This window comes from Pelophylax lessonae (genome assembly GCF_965119305.1).
Source record: "Pelophylax lessonae genome assembly, chromosome: 3".
NCBI lineage: Eukaryota > Metazoa > Chordata > Amphibia > Anura > Ranidae > Pelophylax > Pelophylax lessonae.
The window spans coordinates 660,289,307-660,316,045 of record NC_138770.1 but is presented as its reverse complement, the minus strand read 5'-3'; the positions used below and the strand labels follow the sequence as shown (position 1 = coordinate 660,316,045).

Here is a 26,739-nt window from a genome sequence, read left to right as displayed (position 1 = left end):
TTTTGGTAGAATATAAAAAAATTTGGGGCCCCACTTTTAGGTTTGCCCAGGGCCACACTTTGTCTAAAACCGGCCCTGCCAATACATACATTTCTCAGAGAGAATTCAAACAAAGCAATATTCACCCCCTAAAAATTACATATTACACATGTGATAAACAACCATATTCTTATCCTCAATATTTAATTTGGACCAGCAATATTCCTCATAGTTTAGTAAGTGCACTTTGTTTTGTTCCGTCCCCTTTCCCAAAAGGGTTAATATAAACCTAAACATAAAGGAACAGAGAACAGAGTACATTTGAGGGAAAAAAATAATAATATTATATATATATATCCCACATAAAAAAACAAAATCAGCAACTACAGGTCCTTTAAAGTGTGGGAAACTTGGACTACCTTTCACCCCTGGGATTATAATCCCTCCCTCTCCCTTCCCATGGGCATCCAGATATCCAGCTCCTCCTCTAATGTGTCAGTAGAGTCAACCCAATGGAACCAGACTTCCCCTGCATTTTTTGGGACATCCCCTGGTCCCACATGTCATTCTGTAGAGCAGGATAACCCAATCCACATCCCCAGAGTTAAAGTTTACACATGTATCCTCCTCGCTTGCAGACATAAAAAAAGAGAAGTTTAAGGAACAGTTTTGTAGACGCATCCATCTCCATGTCCCTATTAACTCCCAGTAGAGCTGCACAATTAATCGTTTAAGTTAAAAAAAAAAAAAAACGCAATCTCGATTTACCCTCCTCTGTAAAAAAAAAAAAAAAAAAAGCCTCCGAGAACATTGTTAAGGCTGCTAGATAACTATAAACATAATGCAATTTAACCTCCTAAAGAGGTTGTAAACCCACCTTAATGACTTGTGCCTATAATAAGGCTTACCTATAGGTACTGTAAATATATCCTAGACATGTACCGTTTAAAAGAGATCTACATTGCATGCAGCCAATGACATCATCGGCACAGTGCCGTGAATGGCGGCTCCCGTGCGCATGCGCGGGAGTGATGTCATCGCGCCTCCGGCCAATCAGATGGCTGGAGGACGCGAACCAGGAAGCAGGGTGGCCGAACATGTCTGCTGTGTTACCAGTAAGCGGGCGGCACTGAGGGGGCTTCGCTCTAAGGTAAGTATATGCGATGCATACTAGCTTCATTATGCCTTTGTCTTTCAGGTTTTTCTTTTTTAATTCTGAGGTTTACAACCTCTTTAAAGACCAAGCCTTTTCCTGATACTTGTTGCTTACAAGTTAAAATCAGTGTGTGTATGTGTGTGTGTATGTATATATATGTATGTATATTACACATACATACATACATACATACATACATACACACACGTCGGGATTCGAACCCGTGACCAGCAACATCCCAGGCGGTAGCCCTGCTTACTAGGCTACCGTCTTGCCACGCCTTGCTCATCACCCTTGATTCCCCACACCTGGTACTTCCCTATATAAGTCCAGCCCCTTGCACTCAAGCTTGCTGATTATTGAGCTCCTGAGCCTTGATCAAGCTTCTCCTCACCTGCTGCTTTTGTCTACTACCACAAATCCACCGCTGACCAGGAATTGACTACCGACTACTCTTCTGCTTTGTCCCTACCAACTGAACTGCCACCTCCGTTGCCGAATCGGATTGTCTGATCACGCTTCTGCCAGACTTCCTGCACCTACCTGCCTACGGTCCTTGCCACTGGACTCCACTCCTACCTCCGGCCAGCAGTCCTCTGACTCAGGTGAGCCTGTAGGATTGTTACAATACGTGTGTGTGTGTGTGTATATATATACACACACACACACACACACACACACACACACACACACACACATACATACATACATACATACATATACAGTGTGTATATGTATTTATATACAGTGTGTATATGTATTTATATATTTATTTTTTTTTTGCAGAGACCCTAGAGAATAAAATGGCGATCGTTTCAATCTTTCATGTCACACTGTATTTGCGTAGAAGTCTTTCAAATGCAGTTTTTGGGGGAAAAAATACACTTTAAATTCACAAAAAAAAAAAAAAAACGAAACAGTAAAGTTAGTCCAATTTTTTTGTATAATGTAAAAGATGATGTAACGCAGAGAATCGTGTGAGAATCGTGATCTTTATTCTAAGCAAAAAAATTGTGATTCTCATTTTATCCAGAATGCAGCTCTAACTCCCAGTAGACATAGTAAGGGGTTATATACATTGGGAAGATTCAAATTTGTCAGCTATGAACTCTGTCACTTTGGAGCACTCCCAAACCAGCTGGCATTGATGACATAACGCAGAGTCTCTCTTATGCATTCAAAATACGGTACAGGGGCATAATATTCCTGGTATAGGTATTGTAACTGGATCATCCGATCCGTTAAACCAATAACTGTGGTTAGGTACGTATCAATTACCTCACTCCACATCTCATCTGATAACACCGGTGCAATAGCAGACGACCGGCCTTTGCTCGCCCGACCAATTGTGATTCACCTGGACCCAGGGCTGCATAGTATCTGGAGACCAGGCGAGCAGGATTCGGATCCATCAAGACTGCCTCCAATTTAGTATGCCTGTCATTTTTTTCTGCTGTCTGTATCCCTGTTAGGGAGATTCACCATTTTTGAATGTCCTGATCACCATTGTCATTGTGAATGCAAGTGAGGGTAAATCTTCAGCTGTCACTCTAACAGGATTAGAGAGGAAGTCTTTCAAACGAGAAAACTTGTTACCATGACATGCCTCACATTGGAAAGATATTCTCCAACTTCCTGTTAAGTCTACAGGACAGGAAGTAAAGGAAAATATCCCAACTGAGATACTGAAGGAAGTATTAAAAAAAACAAACATGCAAATAAGAAAGCCCTGACAGCAGTTTTAATTTGCCCACCCCAGAGAGAGAGAGAGAGAGAGAGAGAGAGAGGAGAGAGACTTTAGAAGTTTAGGAACTCTTCCGCCCCCCGCTCCTTTGCTCTCCAGAAACTCTTCCGCCCCCGCTCCTTTGCTCTCCAGAAACTCTTCCGCCCCCGCTCCTTTGCTCTCCAGAAACTCTTCCGCCCTCGCTCCCTCATTCTCAGCTGCATAAGGAGTAGTAGAAATAGCAGTACACTGATCTTCCCAGTGGATGGCTGTGCAGGTAGGGGGCATGTCAGCACACGTCTAATCATTGGAGTTCTCAGCACAGCCCAAAAAATGAGCAAGCTGTGCTCTCATGCCTAGTGTGGTCAGTTTTGAAAGGGAGCGCAGAGGGACTGGCAGGAACACCAGGGATTTCACACAAGTACATAGTACAACAGGCACATATCAGGAATATGAAGTGTTGGGTTAACATATTCTTTAAAGATTAACCACTCTCAATGCTTTCTGCTCACTGGTAAAGCCAGCATAGTACCTATATCTACGTCTCATTAAAATTACAGGGATTCGAAATAAAAAAAAGCATTTAAAGTTCCAATCAAGAAAACAGGTAATTGAGCAAGTCATATGCTTATACAATAAGTGCTACTAAGCCACTGCTTTACATATACATTTTCCATACATCTACATATTTCCAGTGGCTGCTCCAGTTAAACTGTCAGATAATTAGAAGTGTAAACCGATTTCACCCTATAAAGTACAGGAGACAGGAAAAGGTTCTGCTATATGAATGAATATGCAAGAATGGACCTGCTTGGAGACAATGCACACGCAATAAGCTTTATTGCCAACATTAGTTTACTCATTTACTAGATTAGGTTAAAAAAAAAAAAAAAATACTAACTAAATTATTCAACCAGCGCCTTGAAAGTAAGATGAATGGCAGGAATGTATTTTGAACCTCAGAAAATGCACCAGATCTATCACAATTCGTGAAACCCCCTACAAACTAATAACCAGATGGTACTTTACCCCATCTAAACTGCATGCCATCTTCCCATCTTCTTCCCCTAACTGCTATAGAGGATATAGATTAGTGTTGAGCGAACACGGACTGTATTATTCGTGTTCGTACCGAATAATTGGATTTTTTGTACCCGAACACGGACACGGACACTTTACTGTATGTTCGGGTAAAAATCCGTGTTCGGTCGTTTTATTTCCGGGTTTTGCATGCTTTGGCGCTCTTTTCATGGCGGGCTTTCAACAGCCAATCAACAATCGTTTAACTGGTGTGCCTTAAGCCATCCCAGCCATGCCTGCAAATGTCTTAGTAGCTGTGATTGGCCGTCTGAAGCATGTGACCAAGTCTTTATAAGTTCGAGGCAGCCGCCGCAGCAGCGTCATTCTGCTGCTTAGCTAAGGGACAGAGCACACATCAATGTGCTGGCTGCTGATTAGGGACAGATAGGCAGGAAAAAACCATTTGTGTCTGGATAGAATTGAGGGACAGGTCGGAGTGTTTAGGCAGGGCGAGTTGTAGGCATTTTAGGGATAGAGTCTGCTGAATTATAGGGTCAGTGTCTTCTACAAACTACAATCGATATTGCTGTGTGGGGGGTGGGGTGAATCTGCACTCAATCCTGATCTACGATCTCTTCTCAATCCTGTTAGGGACAGAGTCTGCTGAATTTTAGGGAAACTGTGTTCTACAAACTACAATCGATATTGCTGTGTGGTGTGGGATTGGAGATAGGCAGGTGTCAGTGATCCACATCCATTTTTCTGTGTGTGAGCTGCAGTGAACACAATCTTTTTGGGCTGCAGTGAACACAATCTTTTTGGGCTGCAGTGAACACAATCTTTTTGGGCTGCAGTGAACACAATCTTTTTGGGCTGCAGTGAACACAATCTTTTTGGGGTGCAGTGAACAAAATCTTTTTGGGGTGCAGTGAACACAATCCTTTTTGGTGTGCAGTGAACACAATCTTTGTGGGGTGCAGTGAACAAAATCCTTTGTGGGGTGCAGTGAACACAATCTTTTTGGGGTGCAGTGAACAAAATCCTTTTTGGGGTGCAGTGAACAACATCCTTTTTGGGGTGCAGTGAACACAATCTTTTTGGGGTGCAGTGAACACAATCTTTGTGGGGTGCAGTGAACACAATCTTTTTGGGGTGCAGTGAACACAATCTTTTTGGGGTGGAGTGAACAACATCCTTTTTGGGGTGCAGTGAACAAAATCCTTTTTGGGGTGCAGTGAACACAATCGTTTTGGGGTGCAGTGAACACAATCTTTGTGGGGTGCAGTGAACACAATCTTTTTGGGGTGGAGTGAACAACATCCTTTTTGGGGTGCAGTGAACAACATCCTTTTTGGGGTGCAGTGAACACAATCTTTTTGGGGTGCAGTGAACACAATCTTTGTGGGGTACAGTGAACAGAATCTTTGTGGGGTGCAGTGAACACAATCTTTGGGGGGTACAGTGAACACAATCTTTTTGGGGTGCAGTGAACACAATCTTTGTGGGGTGCAGTGAACACAATCTTTTTGGGGTGGAGTGAACAAAATCATTTTTGGGGTGCAGTGAACAACATCCTTTTTGGGGTGCAGTGATCAAAATCCTTTTTGGGGTGCAGTGAACACAATCTTTTTGGGGTGCAGTGAACAAAATCCTTTGTGGGGTGCAGTGAACAGAATCTTTGTGGGGTGCAGTGAACACAATCTTTGGGGGGGGTACAGTGAACACAATCTTTTTGGGGTGCAGTGAACACAATCTTTGTGGGGTACAGTGAACAGAATCTTTGTGGGGTGCAGTGAACACAATCTTTGGGGGGTACAGTGAACACAATCTTTTTGGGGTGCAGTGAACACAATCTTTGGGGGGTACAGTGAACACAATCTTTTTGGGGTGCAGTGAACACAATCTTTGTGGGGTGCAGTGAACACAATCTTTGGGGGGGTACAGTGAACACAATCTTTTTGGGGTGCAGTGAACAACATCCTTTTAGGGTGCAGTGAACACAATCTTTTTGGGGTGCAGTGAACACAATCTTTGGGGGGTACAGTGAACACAATCTTTTTGGGGTGCAGTGAACACAATCTTTGTGGGGTGCAGTGAACACAATCTTTGGGGGGGTACAGTGAACACAATCTTTTTGGGGTGCAGTGAACAACATCCTTTTAGGGTGCAGTGAACACAATCTTTGTGGGGTGCAGTGAACAACATCCTTTTAGGGTGCAGTGAACACAATCTTTGTGGGGTACAGTGAACAGAATCTTTGTGGGGTGCAGTGAACACAATCTTTGGGGGGTACAGTGAACACAATCTTTGTGAGGTGCAGTGAACACAATCTTTGTGGGGTGCAGTGAACTCAATCTTTGTGGGGTACAGTGAACACAATCTCATACTTCTGAAGATTTGAGGGTGCTGCCTGTTCCATACTCCCCCTACTCCTCATCTAGCCTTTTAGGGGTACAAACAATAGTAATTGGGGCCTAGTGTGGTTGTGTACGTGTGATATACATACACTTTTTTTGGATCATATTTTCTATTCCGCTATTTAATCAAAAACCTTTGGGGATCAGTTAAATTGGGGGATAGTCTGTGTTGGTACGTGTGAGAGAGATCCACCTTTCCAAGTTGTTGGGGTTCATCTCATACTTCTGAAGGTTTGAGGGTGCTGCCTGTTCCATACTCCCCCTACTCCTAGCCTTTTAGGGGTACAAACAATAGTAATTGGGGCCTAGTGTGGTTGTGTACGTGTGATATACATACACTTTTTTTGGATCATATTTTCTATTCCGCTATTTAATCAAAAACCTTTGGGGATCAGTTAAATTGGGGGATAGTCTGTGTTGGTACGTGTGAGAGAGATCCACCTTTCCAAGTTGTTGGGGTTCATCTCATACTTCTGAAGGTTTGAGGGTGCTGCCTGTTCCATACCCCCCCTACTCCTCATCTAGCCTTTTAGGGGTACAAACAATAGTAATTGGGGCCTAGTGTGGTTGTGTACGTGTGATATACATACACTTTTTTTGGATCATATTTTCTATTCCGCTATTTAATCAAAAACCTTTGGGGATCAGTTAAATTGGGGGATAGTCTGTGTTGGTACGTGTGAGAGAGATCCACCTTTCCAAGTTGTTGGGGTTCATCTCATACTTCTGAAGGTTTGAGGGTGCTGCCTGTTCCATACTCCCCCTACTCCTCATCTAGCCTTTTAGGGGTACAAACAATAGTAATTGGGGCCTAGTGTGGTTGTGTACGTGTGATATACATACACTTTTTTTGGATCATATTTTCTATTCCGCTATTTAATCAAAAACCTTTGGGGATCAGTTAAATTGGGGGATAGTCTGTGTTGGTACGTGTGAGAGAGATCCACCTTTCCAAGTTGTTGGGGTTCATCTCATACTTCTGAAGGTTTGAGGGTGCTGCCTGTTCCATACTCCCCCTACTCCTCATCTAGCCTTTTAGGGGTACAAACAATAGTAATTGGGGCCCAGTGTGGTTGTGTACGTGTGATATACATACACTTTTTTTGGATCATATTTTCTATTCCGCTATTTAATCAAAAACCTTTGGGGATCAGTTAAATTGGGGGATAGTCTGTGTTGGTACGTGTGAGAGAGATCCACCTTTCCAAGTTGTTGGGGTTCATCTCATACTTCTGAAGGTTTGAGGGTGCTGCCTGTTCCATACCCCCCCTACTCCTCATCTAGCCTTTTAGGGGTACAAACAATAGTAATTGGGGCCTAGTGTGGTTGTGTACGTGTGATATACATACACTTTTTTTGGATCATATTTTCTATTCCGCTATTTAATCAAAAACCTTTGGGGATCAGTTAAATTGGGGGATAGTCTGTGTTGGTACGTGTGAGAGAGATCCACCTTTCCAAGTTGTTGGGGTTCATCTCATACTTCTGAAGGTTTGAGGGTGCTGCCTGTTCCATACTCCCCCTACTCCTCATCTAGCCTTTTAGGGGTACAAACAATAGTAATTGGGGCCTAGTGTGGTTGTGTACGTGTGATATACATACACTTTTTTTGGATCATATTTTCTATTCCGCTATTTAATCAAAAACCTTTGGGGATCAGTTAAATTGGGGGATAGTCTGTGTTGGTACGTGTGAGAGAGATCCACCTTTCCAAGTTGTTGGGGTTCATCTCATACTTCTGAAGGTTTGAGGGTGCTGCCTGTTCCATACTCCCCCTACTCCTAGCCTTTTAGGGGTACAAACAATAGTAATTGGGGCCTAGTGTGGTTGTGTACGTGTGATATACATACACTTTTTTTGGATCATATTTTCTATTCCGCTATTTAATCAAAAACCTTTGGGGATCAGTTAAATTGGGGGATAGTCTATGTTGGTACGTGTGAGAGAGATCCACCTTTCCAAGTTGTTGGGGTTCATCTCATACTTCTGAAGGTTTGAGGGTGCTGCCTGTTCCATACCCCCCCTACTCCTAGCCTTTTAGGGGTACAAACAATAGTAATTGGGGCCTAGTGTGGTTGTGTACGTGTGATATACATACACTTTTTTTGGATCATATTTTCTATTCCGCTATTTAATCAAAAACCTTTGGGGATCAGTTAAATTGGGGGATAGTCTGTGTTGGTACGTGTGAGAGAGATCCACCTTTCCAAGTTGTTGGGGTTCATCTCATACTTCTGAAGGTTTGAGGGTGCTGCCTGTTCCATACTCCCCCTACTCCTCATCTAGCCTTTTAGGGGTACAAACAATAGTAATTGGGGCCCAGTGTGGTTGTGTACGTGTGATATACATACACTTTTTTTGGATCATATTTTCTATTCCGCTATTTAATCAAAAACCTTTGGGGATCAGTTAAATTGGGGGATAGTCTGTGTTGGTACGTGTGAGAGAGATCCACCTTTCCAAGTTGTTGGGGTTCATCTCATACTTCTGAAGGTTTGAGGGTGCTGCCTGTTCCATACCCCCCCTACTCCTCATCTAGCCTTTTAGGGGTACAAACAATAGTAATTGGGGCCTAGTGTGGTTGTGTACGTGTGATATACATACACTTTTTTTGGATCATATTTTCTATTCCGCTATTTAATCAAAAACCTTTGGGGATCAGTTAAATTGGGGGATAGTCTGTGTTGGTACGTGTGAGAGAGATCCACCTTTCCAAGTTTTTGGGGTTCATCTCATACTTCTGAAGATTTGAGGGTGCTGCCTGTTCCATACCCCCCCTACTCCTCATCTAGCCTTTTAGGGGTACAAACAATAGTAATTGGGGCCTAGTGTGGTTGTGTACGTGTGATATACATACACTTTTTTTGGATCATATTTTCTATTCCGCTATTTAATCAAAAACCTTTGGGGATCAGTTAAATTGGGGGATAGTCGGTGTTGGTACGTGTGAGAGAGATCCACCTTTCCAAGTTTTTGGGGTTCATCTCATACTTCTGAAGATTTGAGGGTGCTGCCTGTTCCATACTCCTCCTCCTACTGCTCAACCATCCTTTTAGGGGTACAAACAATAGTAGTTGGGGCCTAGTGTGGTGGTGTACGTGCGAGATACATACACTTTCTTTTTGATCATATTTTCTATTCCGCTATTCAATTAAAACCTTTGGGGATCAATTCAATTGCGAGATAGTCTGTGTCGGTACGTGTGAGATCCACCTTTCCAAGTTGTTGGGGTTCATCTCATACTTCTGAAGATTTGAGGGTGCTGCCTGTTCCATACTCCTGCTCCTACTGCTCAACCATCCTTTTAGGGGTACAAACAATAGTAATTGGGGCCTAGTGTGGTTGTGTACGTGCGAGATACATACACTTTTTTTGATCATATTTCCTATTCCGCTATTCAATAAAAACCTTTGAGGATCAATTGAATTGCGGGATAGTCTGTGTCGGTACGTGTGAGATCCACCTTTCCAAGTTTTTGGGGTTCATCTCATACTTCTGAAGATTTGAGGGTGCTGCCTGTTCCATACTCCTCCTCCTACTCCTCATCCATCCTTTTAGGGGTACAAACAATAGTAATTGGGGCCTAGTGTGGTTGTGTACGTGCGAGATACATACACTTTTTTTGATCATATTTCCTATTCCGCTATTCAATAAAAACCTTTGAGGATCAATTGAATTGCGGGATAGTCTGTGTCGGTACGTGTGAGATCCACCTTTCCAAGTTTTTGGGGTTCATCTCATACTTCTGAAGATTTGAGGGTGCTGCCTGTTCCATACTCCTCCTCCTACTCCTCATCCATCCTTTTAGGGGTACAAACAATAGTAATTGGGGCCTAGTGTGGTTGTGTACGTGCGAGATACATACACTTTTTTTGATCATATTTCCTATTCCGCTATTCAATAAAAACCTTTGAGGATCAATTGAATTGCGGGATAGTCTGTGTCGGTACGTGTGAGATCCACCTTTCCAAGTTTTTGGGGTTCATCTCATACTTCTGAAGATTTGAGGGTGCTGTCTGTTCCATACTCCTCCTACTCCTCATCCATCCTTTTAGGGGTAGAAACAATAGTAATTGGGGCCTAGTGTGGTTTTGTACGTGCGAGATACATACACTTTTTTGGATCATATTTCCTATTCCGCTATTCAATAAAAACCTTTCTAGGGCAAGATCTTAAATTACAGAAATATGAGGAGACCGTCAAATAAGGGCCGTGGCCTGGGTCGTGGTGCTGCTGGTAGAGCTCCTGTTGCAAGGAGAGGACGTGGTCGATCTGTGCCAGCTACACGCACAAGTGAAACACCTTCCTCAAGTGTGAGTAGGCGACAGAACCTGCATCAGTATTTGGTAGGGCATCAAACGCCCCTAGAAGTGATGAGGCCAGAACAAGTTGAGGCGATAGTAGATTGGTTTGCTGCTGACAGTGCCTCCAGTTCCTTCACATTGTCTCCCACCCAGTCTACTGCAGAAAGGTCAGAGTTGGCACCTGCAGCCAATGTCCAACCGTCTTTCACCTCACCCCCTTGCAAATCAGGCCAGCAGTCTGAGCCCCAAGCCATACAGCAGTCTCTTATTCTTTTTGAGGACTCTGTCAGCAGGGTTTCCCAGGGCCATCCACCTAGCCCTGCCCCAGAAGTGGAAGAGATTGAGTGCAGCGATGCCCAACCACTTATTTCTCAAGATGAGTACATGCAAGGATCATCGCAGCACGTCTCCGATGATGACGAAACGCAGGTGCCAACTGCTGCGGCGTTCAGCATTGTGGAGACCGACAAGGAGGGCAGGGGTGAAGACTGGGTGGAAGATGATGTGGAGGACGATGAGGTCCTCGACCCCACATGGAATGAACGTCATGCAGGTGACCTGAGTAGTTTGGAGGAAGAGGCGGTGGTCGCACAGAGCCACCAGCACAGCAGAAGAGGGAGCAGGGTGCAGAAGCGGAGCGGGCGTGCCCTAGACACTACGCCCGCTACTGCCCAACGCAGCAAGGGAACGAGCGCACCAAAGTCAGCTCAAAGGAGTTCTCTAGCGTGGAAGTTCTTTAGAAAATGTGCTGATGACAGGACACGAGTGGTTTGCACCCTGTGCAATCAGAGCTTGAAGCGAGGCATAAACCTTCTCAACCTGAGCACAACCTGCATGATCAGGCATCTAAGTGCAAAGCACGAGCTGCAGTGGAGTACACACCTTCAAAACCAAGAAACGTCTCTGGCTCATCCTGCTTCCTCTTCTGCTGCAGTCTCGGCCGCTCCAGCCACATCTGTAGTGATACCGGCACCTGCCACCCCGCAAACAGACGATCTGTCAGCAACACCACCACCTGGGTCACCAACAACCATCTCCACAATGTCCCGTGGAAGCGTTCAGCTTTCCATCTCCCAAACACTTGAGAGGAAGAGGAAGTACCCCCCTACCCACCCGCGATCCCTGGCCCTGAATGCCAGCATTTCAAAATTATTGGCCTTTGAAATGCTGTCATTCCGTCTGGTGGAGACGCACAGTTTTAAAAACCTTATGTCGGTGGCTGTCCCACAGTACGTCGTGCCCAGCCGCCACTACTTTTCCAGGCAAGCCATCCCTTCCCTGCACAACCAAGTGGGGGAAAATATCAGGTGTGCACTGCGCAACGCCATCTGTGCCAAGGTCCACCTAACTACGGATACGTGGACCAGTAAGCACGGTCAGGGGCGTTATATCTCCCTAACGGCACACTGGGTAAATGCAGTGGCGGATGGGCCTGAGGCAGATAGCAATTTGGCGCATGTCCTTCCACCACCGAGGATTGCAGGGCGCTTCAGTTTGCCTCCTGTTCCTAACTCCTCCTACTCCGCTTCCTCATCCTCTACCGCCTCCTCATCCGGACAGCGTAACACCTTCACCACCAACTTCAGCACGGCCAGGGGTAAACGACAGCAGGCAGTTTTACAACTTGCCTGTTTGGGGGACAAACCACACACCGCGCAGGAGTTGTGGAGGAGCATGGAACAGCAGACAAATGAGTGGTTGCTGCCAGCGAGCCTCAAGCCCGGCCTGGTGGTGTGCGATAACGGGCGAAATCTCATAGCAGCTCTGGGCCTAGCCGGTTTGACGCACATCCCTTGCCTGGCGCATGTGCTGAATTTGGTGGTGCAGAGGTTCCTTAAAAACTACCCCGATATGTCAGAGCTGCTGCAGAAAGTGCGGGCCGTTTGTGCGCACTTTCGGCGTTCTCACCCTGCTGCTGCTCGCCTGGCAGCGCTGCAGCGTAACTTCGGCCTTCCCGCTCACCGCCTCATATGTGACGTGCCCACAAGGTGGAACTCCACCTTGCACATGCTGGAAAGACTGTGCGAGCAGCAGCAGGCCATAGTGGAGTTTCAGCTGCAGCACGCACGCGTGAGTCGCTCTGCGGAACAGCACCACTTCACCACCAATAACTGGGCCTCCATGCGAGACCTGTGTGCCTTGTTGCGCTGTTTTGAGTACTCCACCAACATGGCCAGTGGCAATGACGCCGTTCTCAGCTTAACTATCCCACTTCTATGCCTCCTTGAAAAAACAATTCGGGCGATGATGGAAGAGGATGTGGCACAGGATGAGGAGGAGGAGGAGGATGAAGAGGTAACATTTCCAAGGCTTTCAGGGCAGTCATTCGCAAGGGGCTCCGAGGGTGGGTTCCTGCACACGCAAACGCCAGGGACGCAATTGTCCAGCAGGGGCACAGTTCTGGAGGATGAGGAGGATGAGGAGGAGGAGCTGGAGGAGGAGATGGAACCATGTTCACAGCAGGGTGGCACCCAGGCCAGCTCATGGCCATCACTGGTGCGTGGCTGGGGGGATACAGAGGACACGGACGATACACCTCCCACAGAGGACAGCCTTTCGTCGCCTCTGGGCAGCCTGGCACACATGAGCGATTACATGCTGCAGTGTCTCCACAACGACCGCCGAGTTGCCCACATTCTAACTTGTGCTGATTACTGGGTGGCCACGCTGCTGGATCCCCGTTACAAGGACAACGTACCGTCCTTAATTCACTCACTGGAGCGCGATCGCAAGATGCGCGAGTACAAGCGCATGCTGGTAGACGCCATGCTGCTGGCATTCCCATCTGACAGCGGGGCCACAGTGGAAGCACAAGGCAGAGGAGGAGGAGGAGGAGGTCGCCAACGCAACCAGGGCACCGCCAGCACCTCAGAAGGCAGGGTTAGCATGGCCGAAATGTGGAAAAGCTTTGTCAGCACGCCACAACAAACAGCAGCACCAGCAGCTCAGATGGAACGTCTTAGCAGGAGGCAGCATTTTACCAACATGGTGGAGCAGTATGTGTGCACACGCCTACATGTAGTGAATGACGGGTCTGCCCCCTTCAACTTCTGGGTCTCCAAATTGGGCACATGGCCTGAGCTTGCCCTTTACGCCTTGGAGGTGCTGGCGTGCCCTGCAGCCAGTGTATTATCTGAACGGGTATTTAGCACGGCTGGGGGCGTTATAACAGACAAGCGCAGCCGCCTGTCCAGAGACAATGTGGACAAGCTCACGTTCATTAAAATGAACCAGGCATGGATCCCACGGGACTTTTCCGTACCTTATGCAGAATAGCAATGGATACCGACCTTACCCACCCATTGTTCCATTTTTGCTCTTTCTCACTCTTTTGGGGTGTACCCTCATTTAAAATTTTTGAAAAGAAGCAGTGTTGGCTACCTCGTCCTCCTCCTCAGGGCCAGATTAATGTAGGGGCTATTGGAGCTGCAGCTCCAGGCCCCTACCTTTTATATAGGCCCCGGGTTGGCCATATTCACTGTTACCGCTCTTCTGTCACTTGTAAACACAGAAGTCTGGCTTCTATGCTCGCTTCCCCAGGCAGCACCCTCAGAACCTCCCCACACAGCGTGAAGGCCGGACAAGGAGGGACAGTTGGCGATGCATGGATGTGTTTATGGGCTTCAGAGACAGCATCCCATGTTGAATTAGGCATGCATGGCTGCACCCTTCCTCCTCTGGGTGCATGGCAAGGCACGGCCCTTAAGGCCCTTCAAAATCCTCAGCACCAAGCCCATGATGCTGTTAATCCGGCCCTGGTCCTCCTCCACCGCCGCTTCCACCTACACCGCCCATAGGTGTGCGCAGCCTATTGCATTAAGGTGTGCACCCCAAAGTTGAAATACACATGCATGTGTTTGCCAGCAGGGAGAGTAATGTATCGGGGCCATGTACCTGTAGGCAAGGAGAAATAGAGCAGAGCAGGTCCCAGGGAGATCTTTCCCATCTCCTCACTGGCAATGCTATGTGCCCTAGGTGATTAGGGTGTGCCCAGGCACACCCAGCACACCCTGTGCGCACGCCTATGTCACCGCCACATCCACCACCACCTCAACCTCCCTCCTACTCCATATGGGCCTCGTCCTTCAGAGATGAAGAAGAACATTGTTTTATTTTTCTGTTTTTTTTTGTTGTTTTAAGTTATTTCCCTATCCACATTTGTTTGCAGAGCACTTGCCATGCTCTTAATTACGTTTTGCTGCCATTTGCAGCACTCTAGCCCTTTCCTTTGGTGTTTTAGAGCCATTTTAGTGCCTTAAAGTTCGGGTCCCCATTGACTTCAATGGGGTTCGGTGTCCGGGAAAAGTTCGGTAAAAGTCCGGGACACGGACCCGGACTTTTTTTTAAAGTTCGGCCGAACCCGTCGAACACGGACATCTAGGTGTCCGCTCAACCCTACCCGGGATCATTTACCCATATTTTTTGGGAATGTAACAAGATATCCTTTATTTGGCAACAACTGGATAATTTTGCCTCCAAAATCTCTAACAGGCAAATAAACCTCACTCTCCCCAATTGTCTTTTATTCACTACGATACCTGGTTTGTCTGTTCCTCAGATGAGACTTATTCACACTATATGTGTTGCCATACATTGGCTGATTGCAGTAAATTGGAAACCCTCTTCGTTCCCCCAGGCCCAATTAAAGGCCAGACTCTCTTCGATTAACCAAATGGAAAAAATTTTCCATGTAATTTATAATTCAACAAAATTCTATGATAACAAATGGGAACCTTGGTTTGATCACTCTAACATTCTATTCCCACCGATGGGTTCCTAATCACAAATATATCTTTACGACGTGATTGTGAAAGATGTAGTTGGTAATTTGTAGTCATTTTGTACTTAACGATATGTTCTCTATATACTCTTGTATGTTTACTGCTTTAGGCAGTATTATGGAAATTGTCATAGGTCCGCTACTCGGCACCACTCATACGAAGTCTTATTTTTTCTTGATCCTGTTGTTTAATTATATCTGACAAGAACTTATACATACTTTCTGTAACAATGACTATTGTTTATTGTTGTTTACCTCACTGTTAATATACGCTTTTGTACCACAATTTTTTCACCCTAATAAAAAAGTTTGTATACAAAAAAAAAAGAAAGTAAAAGCGATTACCTTTGTTGGAAGCGTGTATTTCCCATCAGGAAAAGGAAAGCTCTGCACGTCTCTACACATGTTGCATACGAAGGCCATTTTGGTGCATATTGGCTTAATGTTACTAACTCGAACCACCGTGCCACGTAATGCCACAAATTTGCCATACAAATTAGCTCTGAGGTTTCTCAGAGGGGTTAGTGGCTCATAATTATACACCCTGAAGGAAAAAAACAAAATGAAAAAAAATGTTATGAAACCATGGAGTAAGTCATCTACATTACATTATATTACATATTGACCAAAAGTATTGGGACGCCTGCCTTTACACACACATGAACTTCAATGGCATCCCAGTCTTAGTCCGTAGGGTTGAATATTGAGTTGGCCCACCCTTTGCAGCTATAACAGCTTCAACTCTTCTGAGAAAAATGTCCAAGGTTTAGGAGTGTGTCTATGGGAATGTTTGATCATTCTTCCAGGAGTGCATTTGTGACGTCAGGTACTGATGTTGGACGAGAAGGCCTGGCTCGCAGTCTCCGCTCTAATTCATCCCAAAGGTGTTCTATCAGGTTGAGGTCAGGATTCTGTGCAGGTCAGTTAAGTTCCTCCACCCCAAACTGGCTCATCCATGTCTCTTGCTTTGTGCACTGGTCCAGTATACCAAGACATTTTGGATAGTTTCACGCTCCCAACTTTGTGGGAACAATTTGGGGATGGCCCCTTCCTGTTCCAACATGACTGCGCACCAGTGCAATGAACCCTACGGACTAAAACCAGGATGCCAATAAAGTTCATATGCGTGTGCAAAGGCAGGTGTCCCAATACTTTTGGTAATATAGTGTATATTGTAACTAGAAAAAGGCAGTTAACTACCTGGCATGTATGCATGGTACATCTACTATGGGGGTCTCTTCTAGTGGAAGACCCTCCTGCTCCTGTAACTCCACTGCATGCTTCTCCAAGTCTTTGGTTAGCACCTGCAAACACAGCAGCACATTTTTGGGTTGTATAAATGAATGCACGGGATCCAATTTATCTAAGTGTATGAAAGAGGAAATATTTATGCTTCCAAGTGAAACCAGACAGTCCATACTATGTAGAAAGTACAACAGTTTTAAACTCACCACACACGTTACAATCTGATTGTTACAATCTGCCTCGGAACTACAAACAACTATGTAGTGCAAGGGCCTGCCAAGTTGTATTTAGATTAATTAGTTTATGTGGGACCTCATATTACCAGCTTTGGTAAATCCAAAGGAGACTGCACAGAGCTTGAACAGTAGGATTGTAACGTGTGTGGTAAGCTTTACATACAGTTCCTGTGTCACACACTTTGGTAAATGAGAGCAGGTCCATGGCTGGAAAATGCAGAAATGAAGACTGATGCTAAACTGATAATACAATGTTTACGGGATAATTCTAAAATTCCAATCAACACATGATCTCTCCGATATCAATAAGGATTCTGCTGCCTGCTTGAGAAACTAGCAGCAATTATAGCTCCTGCAGAGCGCCACAACTTTAGGAACTCTTTGGCCCTCGCTCCTTTGCGCCTCCAGCAACACTTCCGCCCTCGCTCCTTTGCCCTCCAGAAACTCTTCCGCCCCCCTCGCTCCTTTGCGCCTCCAGCAACTCTTCCGCCCTCGCTCCTTTGCCCTCCGGAAACTCTTCCGCCCTCACTCATTTGCCCTCCGGAAACTCTTCCGCCCTCGCTCATTTGCCCTCCGGAAACTCTTCCGCCCTCGCTCATTTGCCCTCCGGAAACTCTTCCGCCCACGCTCCTTTGCCCTCCGGAAACTCTTCCGCCCTCGCTCCTTTGCCCTCCGGAAACTCTTCCGCCCTCGCTCCTTTGCCCTCCGGAAAATCTTCCGCCCTCGCTACTTTGCCCTCCGGAAACTCTTCCGCCCTCGCTACTTTGCCCTCCGGAAACTCTTCCGCCCTCTCTACTTTGCCCTCCGGAAACTCTTCCGCCCTCGCTACTTTGCCCTCCGGAAACTCTTCCGCCCTCGCTACTTTGCCCTCCGGAAACTCTTCCGCCCTCGCTACTTTGCCCTCCGGAAACTCTTCCGCCCTCGCTACTTTGCCCTCCGGAAACTCTTCCGCCCTCGCTACTTTGCACTCCGGAAACTCTTCCGCCCTCGCTACTTTGCCCTCCGGAAACTCTTCCGCCCTCGCTACTTTGCCCTCCAGAAACTCTTCCGCCCTCGCTACTTTGCCCTCCAGAAACTCTTCCCCCTCGCTCCTTTGCCCTTCGGAAACTCTTCCGCCCTTGCTCCTTTGCCCTCCGGAAACTCTTCCGCCCTCGCTCCTTTTCCGCTTTAGGAAACTCTTCCGCCCTCGCTCCTTTGCCCTCAGGAAACTCTTCCGCCCTCCCTCCTTTGCCCTCAGGAAACTCTTCCGCCCTCGCTCCTTTGCCTTCCGGAAACACTTCTGCCCTCGCTCCTCTGCCCTACAGCAACTCTTATGCCCTCGCTCCTCTGCCCTCCAGCAACTCTTTGGCCCTCTCAACTTTCCCCTCCAACAACCTTTCACCACTCGCACCCACCCTACTCTTTAACAACTCTCTACCAGTTACACTTTGTCCCTCCATCAACTCTTCAGTGATCACATCCTTTCCCTGCAATGACTCTTTGGTGATCACATTCTGTCTTTTCAGCAACTCTTAGGTGCTCACACTCTGTCCCTCCAAAATAGCCACAAACAGCAAATAGTGAAGTAATGCAAGAAAAATGACTGCTAAAAATGGTCAGCGGCCATTGTTTTACTTGCAGACAAGACAGGAGACGTTTACTGTTCTATAATGAAATCATTTTAAAAAAAAAATATATGAATATTTTTTAATAAAGAACAGAATTTTGATGCACACAGTGTAAATTTCACAAGTTCTGAAACATTCAATAATTACAACACTGTTTTCATGACTAAAGAAAACTACTTTAGCATTACCAAAAAAAAAAAAAAAAAATCACAATTCTTCTGACCGTGTAATAGGGTTAAAAAAAAACAAAAAACGATCTGACATGTACCAAGTAATCTGCAAATTAAGTAGCTCAGTTGCTTAATAAAATGTTATAGCAAGCTCTAATGGAAGGAAAGCATTACATCTGAACATTTGGAACGCCAGCTGTGGCCTACCCGCTGGTCACTTCACTGTAAGGAGGTATTTCGCACACACCTGGTGTATTGCTAGCCCCATACAATCCAGGATTTTTTCAGGCATCTCTTTCAGCTCAGTGGAGAGGGGAACAGATGTTTTAAGTGAATCATCTTCCAGGAGCTCCTTGTAATCCACAAGAATGCTTCCCTTTCTTTCAATTTCATCCTGCAAAAAGAAAAAATCCAACATGCTTATTTATGACTTATTTTCAAAGCACTAGACTAAAACACTATATAGGCAAAGTTTGTGCACACCTCATCATTACACCTATAGTATATGGCCAAAATGGTACATTTAATGTTACAACATACAAACCTGTTATAGACAACGTGTTAAACACAAGGCCCGTGGGTCGAATCCAGCCCACTAAGCCATTTCATGTGGCCCTTGCAACCCACTTGCAGCTGTGACTCCCACCTCATCACAGCGGTCAGCAGCAGAGAGGAGGACAGAACTCCCCTGCTAGATCCGGTGATTCTCCATGCAGCCACAGAGAGGCTCATTCCTGCCAACCCTTCCCAGGAGTTGGTAGCATAGGAGGACAGAACTACTCCTACAGATTCTGCACCTTTGCACAGCTGCAGTACCCCCTGGTCTCAGTATCGGCAGCTGACTTCGGCCCTCCTCCAGACCCTGCCCTTTCTGCTTCCCAGCCCCACCCCCAGCTCCCTCCCGGCAGAAGCCCAAGGTAAGGGGGGGGCGGACTTGACTTCTGTTGATGGGGGACTCAACATCTGATGTAAGGTGAGGTGGGGTGCTCTGGACATCTGCTTATAATTATTAGGAGAATACAATTGTGTGTTTCCAGTCTTGTGGTAACAGTTTGGGGAGGAACCTTTTCTGTTCCAGCATGACTGCTAGCTCCATAAAGACATGGTCTATTAAGTGCAGAAGAGTAGGGATGAGCTCAGGCAGCTGCAGACACAAGCCCGCCGAGAAGCTTAAAAAGCAGATAGCCAATCAAGCAAAGGTATTTATCACCCCACAGCTGCATGTATGCAAGGGACATGTATACATGCCGCTGTGAGCCTGGAAATGCCTCCGCCGCCTAGGATTGGCTGTTTGCTTTGATAGCTTCCCAGCAATATAGTTCCGGCGAATTTGAACCCGTATCCAAAGCTGCCTGAGCGCGTCCCTACTCCACATTCATCAGACCATGGCTTTATGAGGCATCCCTGTTGTGGAGGAAGTTGAGCGGCCCGTACAAAGCCCTGACCTCAACCCTTCGTACACTTTTTGAATTAATTTGTCGAACTGCCAACCAGCTTAAATCTGTGCATCTCTCAATATGAGGACTTAAAAGACTCGAAGAGAAAAATAAAGAGAGATAAAGCAGTGGAGACCTCCTGATGTAATATTGTCCGTGTAAATCAAGAGTGAAATTATGGAAGAAATTAGTGAAGAATAAGATATCTCACACATCTGGTTAGGCTGCGGGGAACCACAGAAGTGGTGCGCTCAACCCTATAAATACGCATGTAGAGAATGCATCTGTCTCCATGTAGGTCTTTGGAGAAGGGTAGCAAATCGGAAACTCTAGATTGGCAGGAAGTTCAGTATTTCACTTCATTAAAATATTTTATTAAACACCATATAATGGGTTTCCTGACTGACCACCACTTCTTCATACATGTGGTGTAACACAGGCTTGATCAGGCTGACCTAAAAAGCAGTCAGTAGTGAATACAAAGCATTTATGGTTGTGTGCACACCAGGAAAAGCACCTCTGATCTTTGGAGGAAGGTTTGAAGAGATCTGGAGAGACATCTAGACGAAGGACAATAGCACACCAAGGGAACCTCAGCAGCTCTTAGCTTCCCCTTATACGCAGAGAAAATGTGGTATATAGCATAGTTACATAGTTAGTGAGGTTGAAAAAAGACATCAGTCCATGCAGTTCAACTTATAATGTGTGTGTGTGTGTTTGCTGTTAACCGTACATTGTATACCCCTGTATGTTGTGGTCTCTAAGGTGTCCATCTAATAGTTTTTTGAAACTATCGATGCTTCCTGCTGATACGACTGTTTGCGGAAGAGAATTCCACATCCTTACCGCTCTTACAGTGAAGAACCCCCTACGTATTTTAAGGTTAAACCGCCTTTCCTCAAGTTTTAGTGAGTGGCCACGTGTCTTATTGTATTCCCTTTCTCTGAATAGTTTGTTCCTTATGCTAGGGTCGCCAGTACGGTATTTGTACATTGATATCATATCCCCCCTCAATCGTCTCTTCTCGAGAGAGAATAAGTTCAGTGCTTGTAGTCTTTCCTCATAGCTGATGTCCTCCATTCCCCTAATTATTTTTGTTGCCCTTCTCTGGACTCTTTCCAGTTCCAGCATATCCTTCCTGAGGACCGGTGCCCAGAACTGGACAGCATACTCCAGATGTGGCCGGACCAGAGTCTTATAGAGTGGGAGAATCTCTTTATTTCTGGAGTGAATCCCCTTTTTTTATACATCCCAGTATTCGGTTGGCTTTGCTTGCAGCGGCTTGGCATTGCATGCCACTGCCAAGCCTGTTGTCTACCAGTACCCCCAGGTCCTTTTCCATCCTAGACTCACCCAGAGGCCCCCCCCCCAGTGAGTAGCTTGCTTTCTGGTTTCTGGCACCCAAGTGCATTACTTTACATTTTTCAACATTAAACCTCATCTGCCATGTAGTTGTCCACCCCATTATTTTGTTCAGGTCCGCTTGTAAGGTTTCCACATCCTGCCCAGAAGATATTGGCCTGCTTAGTTTAGTATCATCCGCAAATACTGAGATTGTACTCGATATCCCCTCCTCTAGATCATTTATGAATAAATTAAACAGGATTGGTCCCAGGACAGAACCCTGGGGGACCCCACTTTCCACACCCGCCCAATCCGAGTACTCCCCACACTCCCCACATAAATTGTGTAAGGACTTCTGCCTACCTGTGTTTGATGCTGAAATTTAAACAACAAATAATTCTGTACATCCATTAGGAGGATGGATTGTGACTGTGGCAGGAACATTAGAGAGAGTGTAGATGACAAGATGTGTACAGTTCAATGAGCTCTGTATTAAAATAAAACTTTTTAACTTACCTTGTCATAATATTCAATGTGCTTTGTGAAGAATCTTTCAAAGGCTTGAACTTTTAACACAAACGGGGAATTGTCACTGTAAGCTGACAAACACAACGAAAAGGAAAATTAATGTATAATGTACATAAAATATTAATGCTCATTAAAGGATTGCTCCTTCTTTAGGTTAGCAGATCTCTGTTTAATACTGTAAATGCAAACACAACCAGGACTGCGGTCTTCTTTGGATCTCCTTGGTCCTTCTGGGCAGTGGCATCAACTGAGGATTTAAAAATGGTGCCAAGTGATGTCAAGCTTTAGTACGAGGAAGCAGAAAGGAGTGTGACCAGCCCAAACACTACAAAGGGGCTAGGCAGGCTACTCCCTTCCATGCACACAGCACCTGCCTAAAGGAAGAAGGGGAAGCAAGTGGTAAATAAAAGTGCAATGACTATACCTCTCTGTATGAGTATAACTGCTCATTCCTCTGCATAAACCACTTCCAATGCACACAGGAAAGCTGAAATGTGTGTGTTGGTGACAGCTTCAGTAAATGGCGTATGTACCTGGGCTAATATGCAAGCAGAAAACTACACTTAAGCTAGCACACATTTCAATTTTCCCCTCTATTTTTGAAGCCGACGGCTACTGGCGTCTAACATTAGCTGGTTAAAGAGCAGACTGGGATGCCAGTTGCCCCTCCCCAACAATGGATGACTCATCCACTGTCATTTGTGGGTTAAAAAAAATGGCATGTGGGTCCCTCCCCAAATTCATACCAGACTCTTATCCTGGCAGGCCAGGAAAGGGGGGGGGGGGGTAGATGAGCAGGCTTTGGGGCAGGAGGCGCGTCGTGATTAACAATGGATCTACACAGGGGGACATAGTTTTTTTTTTTTTTGTTTTTTTTTTTTTTGTTTTTTTTTTTTAAATTAAGGAATCTGTTTGTATTTCTTTTTGACACTTTTTTTCTGGTGACTGAATAAGGGTACAATGTACCCCATACTCATTTACATAAGGAAGGGGAGCTGGGGGTCCCCTTGTAAAAGGGGGCTTCCAAATTCCGATAAGAACCCTGCCGGCAGACCCAAACAACCACCGGCCAGGGTTGTTGGGATATACATTTCAGGTGTGTACAGCTTTTCATGACCTGAGCAATCACCTGTTAAAGTAGTTACCATTCTAACCCCTTTCACTGGCAGCCCCTCTGTTTTATCCAGTGATAATGCACTGTATAAGTGTTTTTTGAAAAACAGTTCCTCAATACTTTTTTTGCAGCTACATTCAGGCCAGTCACATGACTCCCAGCCGCTCTGCTACTCCGATCCAGGGCTACAGCAGGAGGGGCTGAGATACAGCAGGAGGGGCTGAGATCTCTCTCAGACGACAGACGGGGGGGTTGAGACACAGACACAGAGCTGACAGGCAGGGAGGGAGGGGTGAGGGGGACAGGAGAGCTGCGGATGACGGAGGCACATAGGCAGACCACAGTGAACAGGGCTCAATAGCCATGATTATCGTGGTCTGGACACAGAGGGGGACAGAGGAAGTGGCAGGATCAGCCAGGTTTTTTTTACAGCTTAGTGAGGGGCAAATTAGACTGCACAAACACTGTGCTGTTTAACCTGCTGTAAGGGAATAAGATCACTTTTTTTTTTTTTAGGGTTAGAAACACTTTAAAGTATCACAATGTAGAATAAAAATAAAAAAATGGCCTGGTCATGAGGGGGGTAAAACTTTCCAGAGCTGAAGTGGTTAATACAAGGCCATACTTGAAAAAAAAAAAAACTTAAAAAAATAAAATAAATATAAATTACATCTTTAATTTAGGAACATAGGAATTAAAGGGTGTTTTTATATATTTGCATAGACTAGAAAAATCACAGAATATTTAACAAGTAGGTTTTTCATCAATACTATAAGGGCTTTACTGCCTGTAATCCGACATTTTCCATGATCATACATTAGCAGTCATTGTTCCATTTATTTGACAAGCAGCAATAAAATTATTCAGCTGCACTAACTGTAAACCTGTATGCCTCCTATCAGGGATTTAATATACATTTACAAATCATGAATTTTCAAAGTTTCACCTTTTCAACGATGTAAAAAGGTGCAATCATATGTAATTATTCTGAACACCACTTAAAAATGCAGTATGAGGGGAAATGTGCATGAGGTGCACAGAGGGAATGAACAAGAGAAAGTAGCAAAAAGAAAACTTTCGTCTAGTATTAGCTGCATAACGAAGCAGGAGAATAGGAGGTTTTCTTACAAAGAGAAAGTAGGGCAGAGACTGAAAAAGATAGCTCTGCTTAGAACAAATTCCTACAAGGGGACCGCTACAGCTTAATTCAGCTGGGGCTCTAAAAAAAAAAATAACCCCCACACAGTCATTGGGGCTTATTTGGCATATACTCCTGCTGTTTTGTGTGCTTCAAAAAAAAAACAAAAATAGAAAAATGATTTTATATAGCAAAGAACTGTAAATAAATTGCTTGTTGAAGCTCACACGTATGTAGCTGGGCAAGCTTCTCCCCAGAGTTCAACTTTGCCATATGTCATATCTTCCCTGGAGGAAGGTGGTCCATGAGAACACAGGCACACGGCTCTAATTCTGAGCAGAATAAAATTTGTTCTCCTTGTACAAGATGATAGGAATGAAAATGTTTGGCCATTTTGTTGCAGATAGAGTAGAATTATTTTTATATCTGCTGTTCTCTGAGGTTCAATTGGACATGATCTTTTTTTTAAATCGACAAGATTTGAGTAATTTTTTTTTTTTTTTTTCTCTTTAACCTACATACTTTTGTATAGTTTTTTATTTATAGAGCTACAGAAATAAAAGTAAAACTCTATTAGATTTGGCTGGAAGTAGGGTCTCTCTTCCCCATGTAGCCATGGCAGCTACTGGAGCTGTACGCAGAGAGGAGCAGAAAGAGAAACCTTGAACTTTGCTTAAGGCTACGTTCACATGTAGGCGTTTTGGGGGCGTTTTTCTGCTCTAGGATCAGCTCTCAAAATGCCCAACAAGACAAATCCTATTCATTTTAATGGCCCCTGTTCACATCTGAGCATTTTGACACCATGAGCAAAACGCCCAACGCTCAAAAAAGTACATGAGCTTCTTTTTGGGCAGATTACAGGCGTTACAGTCAATCTAAAAACGCCTGTAAAACGCCTGCAAAAACGCCCATTAAAAACGCCTGTAATAGCAACGCCAAGATGTGAACGTAGCCTAAAAAAAAAACAAAAATAGAAAAAGAAAATAAATAAAAAAGTAAATAAAAAACAACTTCTCTATTTCGACTACTTAAGACTATCTCAAAAAGATAAAAATGAAAGGAATTTATATATATATATATATATATATATATATATATATATATATATATACACACACATACATATAGAACATGCACACATACACCTCAGAAAGAATTAAAGGAACACTTTAAAAACAAATCAGATCTCAAAGGGAAAAAATCTCATGCTGGATATCTATACTGGTATGGACTGGGTAATGAAAGGTTGCCACATCGTTTAACCACTTCCATACCGAGTCATGTAAAATGACGTCGGCAAAGTGGTTGTCTAGATCCGGGCCGCCGTCATATGACGTCGGCCTGTTCTAGCTGCTACTGCGCACCCCCGGCGGCGCGCAGCGGCGCGATCAGGGATGAGGCTCGTCCCTCGGACATAGCCCATCACTGATCAAGGTAAACAGCCAATAGAAATTGGCTGTTTACCACGTGATCGGCTGTGTCAATCACAGCCGATCACATGAGCGGCTCCAGCACGAGCCGCTCGTTCTCTCTGCAATGCGCGCCCCCGGGGGCGCGCAGAGCAGCGATCGGGGACGAGGCTCGTCCCTCGGACAGAGTCGATCCCCGATCTAGGTAAAGAGCCAATGAAATTGGCTCTTTACCACGTGACCGGCTGTGTCCAATCACAGCCGGTCACAAATGTCAACAGAGAACACGGTAACTAGCTGTCACCGTGTTCTCCTCCTCACACACTGATCCTGTGTGAGGAGGAGATTGTGGTAACAGCTAGTTACCAACTACAGTGCACCCTAAACACACTGATTGCCCCCCCCCCCCAATAAAGAGCACCTGTCACTAGCCCATCAAAGTACCCGAGTACCTGTCATCAGGTACTCAGATGACAGGTACTCGGGTACTCTGATGGGCTGGTGACAGGTACTCAGGTACTCTGATGACGGATACTCTGATGACAGGTACTCGGGTACTCTGATGACGGATACTCTGATGACGGGTACTCGGGTACTCTGATGACGGGTACTCGGGTACTCTGATGACAGGTACTCGGGTACTCTGATGACAGGTACTCGGGTACTCTGATGACAGGTACTCGGGTACTCTGATGACAGGTACTCGGGTACTCTGATGACAGGTACTCGGGTACTCTGATGACGGGTACTCGGGTACTCTGATGACAGGTACTCGGGTACTTTGAGTACCTGTCAACGGAGTACCCGTCATCAGAGTACCTGAGTACCTGTCACCTACCCATCAGAGTACCCGAGTACCTTCCACCTGCTCATCAGAGTACCTGACGCCTGAAGTACCCAAGTACTTGCCGCCTGCTCATCAGTACCCATCACTACTAATCAGTACTCATCAGTACCTATCACGTATCAGTACTGATCATCAGTACCCATCAGTACAGTATCACCTATCACCTATCAGTCAGTGAGTACTACTCATCAGTACCTATCACCTGCCTGTCACCTGCCCATCAGAGTACCCGAGTACCTGTCACCTGCCTATCGGAGTACCCGAGTACCTGCCACCTGCTCATCAG

The 26,739-nt window shown here is 45.4% G+C and overlaps 1 protein-coding gene across 1 annotated transcript in view; it reads right to left on the bottom strand.

The window, feature by feature from the left end:
- The window catches only part of MCM8 (minichromosome maintenance 8 homologous recombination repair factor), a 92,637-nt gene that overhangs the window by 56,381 nt on the left and 9,517 nt on the right, over positions 1-26,739 (bottom strand). Inside the window, exons 3-6 of the mRNA XM_082251237.1 lie at positions 21,934-22,016; positions 18,885-19,031; positions 16,580-16,683; positions 15,725-15,923 (exon numbers count right to left, since the gene is read on the bottom strand). Of these exons, the coding sequence (XP_082107363.1) occupies positions 15,725-15,923; positions 16,580-16,683; positions 18,885-19,031; positions 21,934-22,016 (533 nt within the window). The remainder of the gene's footprint in view (positions 1-15,724; positions 15,924-16,579; positions 16,684-18,884; positions 19,032-21,933; positions 22,017-26,739) is intronic.